Here is a 14191-nt window from a genome sequence, read left to right as displayed (position 1 = left end):
AACTCATTTCCAGAATTTGATCATAAATGAGGTCTCTCTGCTCCTGGCTCTGCCCCCTCCATGGCAGGCCTCTCTGATTCTAGAAGGACTTCTTCTCTCATTGTCCATCCTTACATGGGAGCAAAGGAATTCAGGGAGCAGTAGCCTAGGTTCACACGAAGCTACTAACATTCACATTTCTTCTTGGATCTTGGGAAGGGGTGACAAATGAGTTAGCTGAAAAAGGTTCCCGAGATGTTGATGATACAGTCTAACCCTTGCTACACAGTAGATTGTGCAGTGGGCTACCATCTCCTCTTCCCAGCCCCACCTCCTTGAGGGCTGACAGAAGAGAAAACCTCCACACCTTTCAGACTGAGAGTGGAATTGTTCCTGGTGACAGGCTCATATGTCTTGGTTTGCAGAGACTCCTTGTGCATAAGGATAAATGGATAGGGCCGAGACTGCAAGACATCCTTGATCAGAATTCGGATTCCCAGTGAGATGCTTATGCTACCCACCGTGACCAGCCCAGTTCCACAAAGGATGACCAGAGCAAGAGGCACCTGGTAGTGCTGCTGAAACAACCACAGACTCATCCATCCCAGCGGCAGAAGGCGGAAGAGGGCCAGGGTAGTCAGGGTGGCCCAACTGCTTACTCTGAAGGCCAGGGATGAGGCCTTTCGGGAGAGCAACAGCAGCTTCCTTAGATGCAAACAGACGGAGTTCAGCTCCAGAAGTAGAGATACCATAGAGAAGCCCACAAACTGGCCAGACACAACGGCGGTGCTGAGGCAGCTCACTACCTGAAAGCAAGGTTCAAAGTCAGAGGGCTTTGCATGACCTGTACCCAACATGTCCCAGCATCCTAATCCTTCTACTAGGGATACCCAAGCATTTTTTCCACGTTCTGCCTCCTCTTTCCAGGTATCTGCTTTTCTTTTTTCCCCCCCAAAAATTATGAAACACTTCACGAATTTGTGTGTCATCCTTGCACAGGGGCCATGTTAATCTTCTCTGTATCGTTCCAATTTTAGTATATGTGCTGCCAAAGTGAGCACCAGGTATCAGCTTTTTAAACATTATATTATTTATTTATTTATTTATTTTTTATTTACTCACTTTATATTACCCAAGCATTTTTTTAGAACTCCTTCCAATCCTGACCTTTCTGCTGACCCTTATCTAGGGGGCATGAGCAGCCCTGGACCAGAGGCTCTCTTACCTGGAAGCCACACTATCTGCATACCACATCCTAGCTTTCGTCCCTGGTCTTTTCTGCCTCATCCCCACCTCCTAAACTGGATTCAACGATTTCATGATCAGCCGGAGGTTTGTGAGGGATCGAAACTCCTTGGGCAGTGCCCACGAGTGGTTAGCAGTCAAAACCGCCCTCCAATTCAGTCCAAGACCAGGGAAATAGGTTTTTGGGGGGGGGGGCTTTGTGGGAAAGTCAGAGGACAGAACACTCAAGAGAGAGGTTGGGCTCTTGAGTTGGGCATGCTCCCTTTCTATCTGGCCTCTCTCTTCAGAGTCTTACCACCAAATGGTGACAGAGAAGGTCCCAAGCCTGGGCCAGCGTCTGATTCCACAACATGTCAGCTCCATCTGCCATGAAATAGCCTGTGGGCACCGGAGAGGGTTATGAGGCTCCTTTCTAGGAGCCGGCCGCTGCATAACCCAGAGAGATGTCTCAAGTCCCACTTTTCTCAGGTCCTTAATTTCTTATAGCAAACCTCCAGCAACATCTGCTTTATTCCAAAGAGGAGGAGGAGGGACCTAGAATTCCCGTTCCAAAAAGGCCTTTCCTGATTCAGTCTTTTCTGTACACTCACCCACTGACACTGCTACTAGGACCCGTGCCCACGATGGGTGATCATGAATCGGGTCGGTGACCATCTGAGGAAATTGCCATAGCCTGGAGAAGAGGAAGAGCTAAGATCAATTTCTCCAAGACCTAGATCCATTCTCCCACTGGATACTCCCATCCATCTACAGCCCAAACCAGTTTCAGGCTTTGAAAACCTCTCATTCATTCCAAAAGGTACCCACCGGTGTTCCAACCTCAGTCTTCCAGGCCCTTTTCTCCACCCCCGCCCCTCAGTGCTTTGTCAGTCCCCAAGCTCCGCACCCGACCAGCGCTCCTACTCCAGAGAGTAGGCTGTGTATCAGCGAAACGAAAATGTTCCGCCACATCCAGCGGTCCCGAACGGATTCCGGAGTGGGCAGCAGCTGTAGTCCCCAATGCAGCCCCCGAAACACCGCGAAGGAGGCGCCAGCCACAAGGAGTCCCTCGGATGCCATCGTCTGGCGGGTCAGCTAGATTTCAGTCTGTGTCTTTGATCCTGGTGCCAAATGCTCGGGACCTCGAAGGGCCCCGGCGGAGTCAGGATCCGGCTTTTCCACCCGGCTATGCCAGGGGCCATCCTGGACTGCATTATCTAGAGTGTTGTAACTTTCCCCAGCTTGTCCACGCCCCTATCCCTTGGCTGCACACAGTGATTGGTGCAGCCGTGGGGCCACCGCCTGTGGAGCCATGGAAGTGATGGCGTCCCGCCCCTGCCTGGAGATAGCAGTTTGGGGGCTTCCTGGCATCAAGTTCGGCCACCGAGTGCAGAGGCCTTCCAACATAACAACTTCAACGCCACTAGTCTCCAAATCCCTTGGAGTTCCAGTAAGCCATTTAGTCTACCCCCACCTGACAAGTCTGGGGCTCCGCCTCACTACCTTTTACCTTTAGTTCCGGTTCCCTCATCTCTCACCGAACTGGTTGGTCATCCTTACCCACAGACCAGAAGGTACGAGGCCAAAGGGAGCCAACCCTTGAGGGCCCAAATCTTGCACCACCTCACCTTTACCTGAGAATACAGCAGTCAGGCAGAGCTGCCCTCTGCCTACCATATCCGGTATTCCCCAAACAGAGCAGCCCCTATCTTGGAGCAGTCTATTAGGGAATCCCTTTCTGAGTCCCACCTCCACCCCCCATCCCCACTAAGGATCTTTATTAGGTAGGGGAGGCAAATGGAATATACTACGACATTCCCCTCCCCTCCCCAGGCCTCAAGAAAAAGGCCGACTCAAATGAGAAAATCAAACAGGATATCAACAATAAGACTGTTCAGATTCTAGACCCCTTTGCCCTTAAGAGGAACATCCTTTCCAACAGCAAATCCCCCGAAGAGTGACAGGTTTTGAACATTTCCCTTCTTTCTTACTCTAAGGCACACCTACTTATCTGGCTGACAGCCAAAGTCGGAAGAGTGCTTCCTGCGTGTAGAGAGTAGGTGGATTCAGACAATTAATGAAGTTCATAGAATTGACTTTAGTGTGGTGAAGCACCTACCTTGCTTGAAAAGGCCCTGGACATGATTCTCAGCTCCTGGCGAGCGCGCGCTTGTGCACTCTCCCCCCTCCCCCAAGAAGCAATAGGTACCCCCAAGGAAACATTTTCAGTTGACACTTGGTACAGCCCATTCTCCTACAGCAAATTCTCCAAAGTTTAAAAATTACAATGAAGACTGGAGGGAGTGATGGCTTTAGTGGATAGGAGCACTTGCTGCTCTTCTAGAGGTCCTGAGTTCAATTCCCAGCATCCATATCAGAAGGTCCAAACAGCATGTAGCTCCAGCTCCAGAGAATTTGATGCCCTCTTCTGGCCTTTGCAGGTACCCACACTCAGGTGCCCTACCCACAAAGACACATAAAATAAAAATATTTTTCTGCTCTTGCAGAGGATTGTGTTGGATTCCCACCACCCACAGGCAAAACACTCATACACATAAAAAAGTAAAAATGTAAAAACATTCATCTTTTGTATTTTATTTAACATATGAAAGCAATATACAATTAATATTAAAAACATAGAAAGACAGGAAAAATCAGGGGGAAACTCACAATTGTATTGTCCCACCATACAAAAACAACCACTCTTAACATTTTGAATCTACTTTCAGTAGTTTAAAAAAAAACAACCAATCAACCAACAAACAACCCAACGTATTAAAAGTATGCACTCATATTTTAAAAACAAAATCAGTCACAAACTCATGCTTTTTATAATCTTTTTAGTATTCAATATTTAATATTTCCATTCAATTTTTTCTTCTACAAGACTTTGGATAGCCACGTAGTAATCTACTATCAGATGAATATAATAATTTACTCAAGCAATCCCCATAAATTTTCATGATAGTAGAAAAAGGAATGGATTTCTAAACAAACAGTTGCTTTTGATTTTTCTCTATTACAACCCTGAGATGAACATTTTATAGCCAAATCCTTATTTTAAGATACATTTCTAAGACAGAAAGTAACTAGGTCAAAAGGCATTTCTTATAATCATTGATACTGTCACACACAAAGCATAGGACCCTTCTTTTGGCTTTCATTTACTTGTATTATGATCAGGGAAAATGATTTCAGTGACATCTACTTTTTTTGAATTATTAACCAATGTTTTTAAAAAAATTTTCTTGACAGTTTCATGTAGTCCAGGCTGGCTCAGAACTCACTGTGTAGCAGAGGATGACCTTGAATGTAGGCTCCTTTGCCGTCACCTCCAGAGTGCTGAGATTGCAAGCCTGGGTCATCATGTCCAATTTTATGCAATGCAGAAGACAGAACCAGGGCTTGGTGCATTTTAAGCAAACCTTCTACCAACTGAGTTACAGCCCCAGACATAAATATATTTTTCCATAGTGTTACATATTTGAATATCCCTTTGAATTTGCTGTGTATTTCCTTTCAGAGATGGCTCATGATCCTTGAGGCTGCTTATATAGAAACTTCAGGGTAGAGAAGAGATGGGACCATAGTTCCTTGAGGTCCTTCATCTCCCAGAGAGGTAGGTCTGGAGAGGAGATAGTTGGAAGTGTGTCCTTCACTGAGGCTGGCTGGCTGTTCTCTAGGCTTCTATGTGCCCCTCTGACCAATGTTCAGTGACCTGTGGCTCCAGGCCAGGTCCTCCACTGGTCTTCTGTCTGCCTCTGCTGTTCCCAGGCTGCCTTTCCTCACCTCTGAGGCTCCGTGTTGGATGAAGACAGCAGAGCCATGCACCAAGTGCTGGAGGGACACACTGTGGCCAGTGAAGTGAGGAGGAAAGAAATCGAGGTCTAGGGACAGGGGAATCTTTGTTGCAGTGTGTGAGCAGACTCAGCCTCCCCTCCCTGTTTGCTACAGTCCCTTACACATCCTATCCCTCATCTTAGACTGCAGTGGGGCTAGATTAGATGATCTAGTATCCCCTATGACTTTCAGTTTCTCATAAATAGGGAATAGGCTAGAACTCCTCCTCCTTCTGCCAAATAGAACAAACAGCTTCCTGTACCCCCTGAACCCATCTTCTGTTAGGAAGACTGGGCCAAAGGTGAACCACAATCAGAGACCAAGCCCATACATGAGAATGAATCAGGAGCTAGAGGCAGCTGGAGGGACTCATATCATACAACCCATCTCCCCTGAAGGCTGCAGGAGACAATTTCTTGCCTGCACAGTATTGAGCAGAGTCTCACTATCCTGGAAAGCAAAGGCAGAAAATAAATGGCAGTGGTTGCTAGAACCCAACCAAGAGCTACAGTTTTGCTTTAGGTAGAGGGAAAGCCTTCGGCCACCCATGCATAGTGAGAGGTCAGTAGAGGGCTAGCCTCCCACTGGCTTGCCTGGGCCTTGACCACAGCCTTTCCTTCCATCCCAATCCCCCAGAGCTGGGTGAGTAGTCAGGGGACAGGGGGAGGGACAACAGTTCATGTGAAGAACTGTTTTGTTTCCATCCATAGAAGAGAAGAGCCCAGGCTCTGAGTCACTGAAGGTAGACTTCTGATGCCCTCCTGCCTATTTATCTATGGGATTCCCCATTGTACAGGTAAGCACCACTAAACCCAAAATCTGGGCCAGCCTAAAAATAAGTAGAGACATGTAAATACATAAATGACTAGTTAGATCCGAGTTTCAGTGTCCCCTTTCTCCAAGTTCATTTACTTTTGGACCTCATGGAAAGGAGAGTGTATGTATATGTGTGTGTGTGCGCACACACACACACACACACACACACACACACACTGGGGTGGTGAAGATAAGAAAGGCAGGCCTATAACGACATCTCAGGAAACAGACAGACTTTCCTTCTATTTCTTCCCATTGCCACACAGATAACTAACCTTGGGGAGGTGGAGCCACCTATTCCCCAATTTAGGCAGTGCCTTTAACCTAAATCTTTTGCTAGGCCAGTGTGGGTAAGGGCTCCCTAGAGGCCCAGGATTTTCCTCCCATAAAGCCATTACCCCAGCTGTCCAGACCTTCCCAACCCCAGTTCTGTCACCTTCCAGATGATAGGCAAAGAAGCTGCTCCTCCTCTTCCTCCTCGAAGCCAGGGGCAGAGGGCAACAGTTCTTCAACTGGCAGCTTTAGCTGGGTCAGGACATAAAGCTTGCCACTGAAGAACTACTGCGGCTCAGCCAGGTGAGGGTGTGGGAGGCACAGGTTCCTAAAGAGAAGGGGAGGGAAAACAGAAAAGCTGGGTGACAGGGACATCAACCCACTGGCCATCCAAACCTAGCTCTAGCTGACTTTTAGTACCTTCTAATGAGGGGTTCTTGAGTAAGAAGCAAGAGGCTTCTAAATGCACTTGCCCTGTGTCCCTTTACAGACCAGGAGACACTAGTAACTCTTGGCAACCTGCTAAAGACTCCAGCATCTTCAAAGGGTCAGTTCTAGAACCCAGGTCCCAAGTTAAAAAACTGTACTTCAGAAATAGGAGTTCTGTGATCATCTCAAATGACTTGTTCTTAGGGAATTCAGCTGCAAGGAGGGTTTGTGGAGGGTTAGAAAGGGGCGGGGGGCTATAGTTTGGAAGGTCAGCAGGGGCTCTCAGAAGTATAAGGGAGAGGACAGCTGACCAAAGGGAGGAGGGGGGTGATATGGGTAGGGTGGCTGGGCAGCTTCCTCATGACTTTGAGATGCCAGGCATTCCGCTTGCACATTCCGGGTACATCTGGTATGAATTCCAGGCTGTCTGCCGGCCCCTCCACGTCTGAACTTTGTTCCAAGTTCCAAGCCCCGCCCCCACAGTTCCAACGCGTGAATCAGCAGGAAAAGCTAGGGGCCCTGCAGCATGGTCCAGGGAGGGGGCTGGGGGTGTGGCAGGCTAGAGGGCTGGGAGCTGAAGAGGGTGGTTCTGCACAGTCAGTCCAAGGGCATGGCCACTGCCAGATAGAAGGGCCAAGGAGATTTTGCCTTGGGATTTCTATTTTCAGAGAGTGGAAAGATTACGGTAGGGTGGGCGACTTTCAAATTCCAAAAGCCTCTTGGGAAGCATAAACTTTGTGGTATCTTTCTTCTCCTAGGTGATCAGTCTCTGTCCACTTTTCTCTGCCCAGGATGGCTCTGTTCAGGCCACAGGGTTCACTGGCTGCTGAGAGTTTGTGCCAAGCAGGTGCCCTTGGCTGCTGGGCGGGGTGGGCCCAGGGCACTGACCCTCTGACCAGCAGCTCCATCAACTCTCTGGCACCATGACAGCTTCTAGCCTACTCTGACAGCCAGGATGACAGGCCAAATGAGTTGGAGGCTGAAACTAGGGCCAGAGGGAGGTGGGGACATTAGCCTAACCAGAGGCCGTGGGGAGGGGCCAAGAGTTGGCGAGGAGGTGGGGAGAGAGGGAGCCCAGCGATGACTAACCCAGGCGCCCCACCCAGCCAGCCGGCTTCCCAGGCGGTCAGGCCAAGCCGGGACTAGGGGCCTCTCTACCGGACATACTGGGGGGAGGTGCAAAGGTGACCTTCTCTCTGTCTAAGACGGCCAGTTAGGCTGGGAGGGGGGGTGCGGGTAGAGTTTCCAGGCACTCCTCCTGTCCGCCCCCCCAACCTCCGCCCAACCGCGGTGAAACCCTAACCTTTGGGTTGCATAAGGCCTCCACACCGCCGCCCCCTACTCCTTTCCCCTCCCCCCTTACATAACATCCGCGGGAGGGAACGAGAGGAGGGGCCGGACCGCCCAGCGACCCCTTCCCTGCCAGGGACTTGAACTGGCCCTGACCCAGTCAGCACCGGTGGAGGCAGTGTACCTCCGCACCACTTGCTCGCCCGGATTCTACCTAGGCTAAATGGTCAGCTCCCGCATCCTTAAACCAGAGGGCGTTGGGGTTAGTCGCCCCCGGCCCTCCAGCCTCTCATATTCCTCCCCAGTTACTTCTCCAGACCTTCTGCCACGACTCCTGTCCGGGACTCTCTCTTTAAACGTCCAGACACACTACTCGGACCAGTTCAGGCTCCTCTCTCAAGAGCGCCCCTGTCCCTGCCGCCCCCTCTCCCCTCCCCCAGAAGGGCAGGGTGTGGCCGTCAGGACCCTACTTTCCCCCTTTACCCGATTACCGCAATTCCCTCCGGAATGATCAGGTCCCCAGATCACACCCACCTGATGCTGGGTGCGGGGGTTGCTTAGGACAGAGGAGCAAAATCACTGCGACCTCTCCGCACGGCCGACCGCTCTGTCTCTTCCCAGCGCCCAGCACACACCGGCTCCAGTCTCCGATCAGCTGGCGGCGTCGTGACGCACGAGCTGCGAATGCACCACCCAGGGCCAATCACCGCCCACTGCTGGACAACGTGACCACACCCACTCGGGGCGCCAGTATCTCTGCTTACTCCCGCCCATTCAAGCGTCTAGGCTCTGATTGGCAATGAGGCCACCCCTTTGCCTGTAGGAGCTGTGCTAAACCACGCCTACCAACTAACCAGCTGGCCAATAGCTAAAAAGGTGTGGTTAGCCCTCGGCTAGGGCAACTTGCTTAGACCCAGTTCTACGTCCAACTACAGTTTAAAGAGCAGAAGGAAGTGAAGGCGTGTGTTTTTGCAATGCATCCTGGTCAATGAAGTTCTTACGGTGACACTCGGCTTCCCAGAATGCTAGGCGCTCTGTGAGTTGGCATTTTTAAACTGATCTCTGAATCCGTCGCGGGGAAGTCCTTAAAGGGCTACAACCCCTCCTTCTTTGAATTTCTTTTAGACAACCTCAAAACTGATTCACCAGCCTTCACTGGAGACCTAAGCTAGGCGAAGGTGGAGCATGTGAAGCAACCGGAGGGGGTAGAAATGAAAATGGAAGCCACTGATGCAGCGGAACTCCCGAGGTCTTCGGGGTATAGAGACCAGTCACTTGCACAGCCCCAGTCCTCACTGGAGAGCTAGCCCGAGGTCTTCGGGGTACAGAGACAACTGTTTCCCGCACAGGCCCAGTCACTGGAGATCTAGTCCGTCCTTCGTGGGTTTAGTGGAAATCTTTTCTAGTTAATGTCTCGTCCTAGTCGCCGAAGAGCCCCCGGCCTCTCAAGGGGCACCCACCTAACAAAGGATTTATATCACAGCCCTCGCTTTTAGAGAGAAAGCGTCTTTCCAGAAATTAGGGAATGATCTTTACCAAAGTAATATCAGCCATAAACCCCATCCTAAGATTAACACCCATTCAGTCCCGCCCTCCGAAGCTTTTTCTCTGACTCAGGCCTACTTAGGGAAGTGATTTCAAAGGTGGAGACCAATGAAGAGGCGGCTCCTTCCCTAGGGGCCAATCAGAGTCTGAAAGGCGGGGGATGGGCAAAAACTGAAATGAACTCAATGACTTGGCAAAAGCTGTTGAATTGCTTATTTAAAGGGACAAGCCTGGGACCACCTCATCACTCCCTCCCCACCCCAAAGAGAAACTTGTGGCCTGGAATTCATGACTTTTGGATCATCTCTAAGTTGAGGGTGAGAGCAACTGAGCAGAAGAAATGAGAGTGGAGCCTGAGATAGCTCTTTCTGTGTTAATTAAGTATGGGTTCCACTAAGGTGACTGCTAAGGTTCCTTCAAATCCTGAGTTCAACGTTCAGAATGTTGTGTCTTTAAGGAGATTTCCTGCCTTCCGCCCCAGTAACAGCTGATTGTTCGACCTCAGGGGACGAATCAGCCTTAACCACATCCTTCTTCTTGCAAGTCCTTCTCCATCTCCTTTCTCCCCTCACCCTCAACCCCGCCACGGGAGTAATGGAAGGTAATGGAACCCCAAGCATGGGTGTTAAAATTTATGCTTTTTCATGATCTTTTCTCCATCATTCCAAGAGTGCCACCTCTCCCCAACGTCTGTCCCTTACTTATTCAGAGTTCTGAGGAGATTGGAACAGGAGATATTTCCTGTCACCACCATGGTCATTTTAGTGGGGAGGCCACTACTGGGGAGCCTGTTATGGTGGCCAGCTGAATGTGGGTGCTCCAGAGGCTCCTGGGAATGATACAGGGAAACTGAGCTCAAGCCTAAAAAGGAAAGGTTGTGGAAAACAAGCCTAGTGAGTCAGAATCCTATTTCTTGGGCCAGCTCTCCACTGCTTCAGTTGCTCTCTTTCTTCCTAGGTCAGGTGATTGATGGGGTCCTCCTGCCTTTAGCCACTCACCCCGCTCCTAACTTCTCAGATGGCACTTATCTTTGACATTTAGCCCACTCCCGAAACAAGCATGCCAACATTCTGTTAGTTCAGGTACTATAGGAAGAACACACGGGTCCTAGAAGCCAGGAATTCCTACAGGAAGACCCAGGTAAATATGTTGCCCCAGCTCTGAGCTTGAGTCAGGGTCACTCCAGGACAAACTTAGTGTGATGTCCCAGGACTGACTTGGCAGGGTTGGGGGAAATTGAGCAGGGCTCTGGCCAAGCTTGGAAGAAAGAAAAGTCTCAACAAGCTGCCCTATTCTCCATTATCCCTAGCATAAGAGCCCCAGTCCCTCCTCATTCAAGGCCCTTGTGGTGGCCCTTCTGATTTTATTCCACTCTAACCTCCTTCCACTCACCTCAGGCCAAAAGCACAGGGTTTCCGCCTGAGACTTCTCAGCCTCAGCACTGGTGATGTTTTGAGAGAGGGAATTTTTTATGTATATGGCCATCCTCTGAATAATAATATAGGAATAATAATAATATCACCCTGGCCTCTACCCTAGGTGCCAGTCACACATGATCCCAATTATAACTACCAGAAGTGTCCCCAAATGTCCCCTGGGGAATCCAAATCCACCCTAGTTGAGAACCACTGAATTAGCCACACAGATTCCAATTCCAGGACTGACTGGCAGTGAGCTTAAGAATATGGCATTTTCTTCATCTACAAAACTGTAGATAATAAATCTGCGGTCTCCTGTGGGGGTTAAGAAGAAACTCCTTGAAACCACTTAGCACAGTACATATCCAGCAGACCCACAGTTGGCACACAGGGTGTCAGCTTCTTTCTTGCTGACCTCACTTGGCGCGGGCTAGTGGCCCACAGGCAGCTGCAGTTTTCCTCAGTGACTAGCCAAAATGGGTACTTCTGGAAACACAATATTGAAGGGAAGTGACTAACGTTCCGCTCCAGATTCTGCAAACCCCATGGGTGCTTGAGCAGGGATTCGCTAGATAACAGCCAGGGTGAGGGAGCGGGAAATGGGGAGAGCAGTCACAAAGCATTAATTATCGTTATTATATTCATGGGAAGCATGTCCTTTGTCACTGTTCATCAGAGTTCAACTACTACTGCCACCCAGGGCACTCAGCAGAAGTGCAGGTTCCAAGGTCTCACTCCATACTAAGTCAGAAGTCCACCTGTAATGTTTGAAAAGCCTTTCTTTGGGGTTGGAACTGGGGAAGTTAGTTCAATGGTAGAATACTTGCTCAGGTAGCATGTACAAAGTCCTGGGCCCCCATGATAACAAACTCAAGTTTCCTAAAGTTCAGATGGAGGAAGGCTCAGTGCCCTAGAATTTTCTGAGCCAGGTACCTGCTGGGAAAGGACATCTGAAGTGTAGACAGAGAGAGCCAGAGGTAAATTGAAACATTCAAGATCACCACTGTAGTATACAGCCAGCACCACTAGAGGGCAGGGAATACAGACTTAGAGGAAAGAAAAAGTAGTTTTTGATAATCTAAATGTTAGATAAACTGAGACCAGCGCAAAGAGCAAGCCGATCCAATTCTGTTAGTGGGAAGATCATACCAGTGGGTCTTCATGGAGGACGGTGATGAAGCCTGAGACCACAACACTTGATCTTGAATTCAAGATACACCTTGGATACATAATAATTTTTTAAAAAGGCTCTCTTCTGGGTTCCATCCCTTCTTCCAACATGTGTGTTGGAATAAGCAAAATCTCTGTGTCCTTTGGTTTCAGGCTCTTTTATCTAACATGAAGATGGAAAATTGTCTTGGGCCACCTTGTTTCTCAGTTGAAAGACAATAATGTACAAGTACAGGAATACTTTAATTGCTTAATTAAAATGTTTTAGTTAATTAATTTAAAGAGAATATAAGATTGCTTTTATGTGTTTTCTCTCTTTTCCTCTCACTCTGAGACAGGTCTTACTATGTCACCCTGGTAGCCTGGAACTTTCTATGTAGACCAGACTGACCTGGGACTCACAAAGATTCTCCTGGCTCTGCCTCTCTAGTGTTGGGATTAAAGGCAAGTGCCACCATACCTGGCTTTCTCTTTAAAAAGAAATTTTTTATGTGAGTGAATAGTTTGACTACATATGTGGATGTGCACCATGTATGTGCCTAGGGCCTATAGAGGCCAGAAGAAGGCACCAGGTTCCCTGAAACTAGAGTTACAGATGATTGGAAGCCACCTAGTATAGGTGCTTGGAACCAAAGCCAGGTCCTCTGTAAGAGCAGCCAGTACTCTTAACCACTGAGTCATCATTCCAGCCCCCGACTTGTTTGTTTTTATCGAAATGAAACAATAATTATTCCCATTAACTTCACTTTATTTTTAGATTTTAAAAATATTTGCTTTTATTTTATGAATATGGGTGTTTTGCCTGTATGTGTGTCTGTGTACCACATGTGTGCAGTGCCCGTGGAGGCCAGAAGAGGGGTCATCAGATCACCTTGAAACTGGAGTGATAGACAGTTGTTAGTCATGTAGTACTGGTAATTTGAACAGTGTTCCTCTGAAACCCCTTGGTGCTCTTAATCACTGAGCCATCCATCCCTTTAACTTCACTTCATAGCTACAGAAAAATATGCTTGGAAGTGACTTCAGCAGACTCATTGACTCAAGGAGAGCTTCAAGGCTTTCCCCTCTGCAGTGATTTATGGGTGGTTTCCTACGGCTAGTGTGGCTCTCCATGATTGTCTATGGAGTTGCATTAGAGACCTCAAGAGTGAGGAGAGGTGTAGGCAGATACAACCAGAGCAGTGTGATGTTTGAAAATCCACCTACTCCCACAGACTAAAACACCAACCTCTGCACACATTGAGAGACCTATTGATCCAGTTGCATATGTAGCTGAAGATACCAGTGTCTGGCATCAATGTGAGAAGAGGCCTTTGGTCCAGGGAGGGCACATTTTCCTAATGTAGGGGAATGCCAAGGCAATGGGGTGGAGAGGGTGATTAGGAGGGAGTGTACCTTCGTGAAGGCAAATTGGAGGGAGAGGGGGGGTGGGAGCTGGGCTGGGGGAAAGGGGGATAACATCTCAAATGTAAATACAGAGTATCTAATAAAAAAATCCACTTACTAGGTCCTACTTCAGCCATCTGTATAACAAATACCAACTAATCTCTTGACCTCCCAGGGCGTGTTTAGAATGAGAGTCATTATCTTTGTCACTTGTGCACAGCTTGAGCCTTTCACAATCCACTCCAAGGTCATAGGGATGTTTGGCCAAGCAAGTAGACTTAGTACATCTTTTTCTTTGTCTCATCTCTTTATTGAGGATACCCAATTTGTAATCGTTACTTTTTCTGTTGCTGTGTTGCTATAATAAAACATGGTGACCAAAGGCAGTTTAAGACAGAGTTTATCCAGGTATGGAGTCCCACACCTTTGATCCCAGCACTTGAGAGGCAGAGGCAGACAGATCTCTGTACGTTTGAGGCCAGCCGGGTCTACATAGTGAGTTCCAGGACAGCCAGAGCTACATAGAGAGACCCTGTCTCTCAAGAAGAGGAGGATTATTATTTTTGTTTTTTGTTTCCAGAGAGATAAGAGTCCATCCTGCCAGGGAGACTGCATAATAAGAAGCAGGAAGCATGAGCAGAATCAGGAAGCCAAGAAATCAATCAGACCTTTAACCACAAGCACAAACCAGAGAGAACAATCTGGTCTGGTAGTGAGGCTAAGCTTCAAACCCTCAAAGCCCATCTCCACTGAAAGGCTACACCTCCCTTCACCTCTCCAAACAATACCACCAACTAGGGACCAAGTGTTCAAATACCTGA

The 14191-nt window shown here is 48.6% G+C and overlaps 1 protein-coding gene and 1 long non-coding RNA gene across 2 annotated transcripts; both read right to left on the bottom strand.

The window, feature by feature from the left end:
* Positions 1–284: 284 nt before the first annotated feature.
* Positions 285–2283, bottom strand: TLCD2 (TLC domain containing 2; the record flags this gene model as incomplete). Its single annotated transcript, XM_080922411.1, has 4 exons — positions 285–785; positions 1520–1602; positions 1815–1897; positions 2111–2283. The coding sequence occupies 4 exons, from the start codon at positions 2281–2283 to the stop codon at positions 285–287; spliced, it is 840 nt and encodes a 279-aa protein (XP_080778537.1).
* Positions 2284–3784: 1501 nt separating this feature from the next.
* Positions 3785–8491, bottom strand: LOC308425699. The gene is made up of 3 exons (XR_013975166.1): positions 8386–8491; positions 6296–6460; positions 3785–5493 (listed from the first exon to the last, which is right to left on the bottom strand). It is a non-coding gene; the product is annotated as an uncharacterized lncRNA (long non-coding RNA).
* Positions 8492–14191: the final 5700 nt, after the last annotated feature.

The sequence above is a fragment of the Micromys minutus genome, assembly GCF_963924665.1.
Source record: "Micromys minutus genome assembly, chromosome: 10".
In the NCBI taxonomy this organism is placed as follows: domain Eukaryota; kingdom Metazoa; phylum Chordata; class Mammalia; order Rodentia; family Muridae; genus Micromys; species Micromys minutus.
Note: the sequence above shows the minus strand (reverse complement) of the source record. Positions and strands in the feature narration are given on the sequence as shown.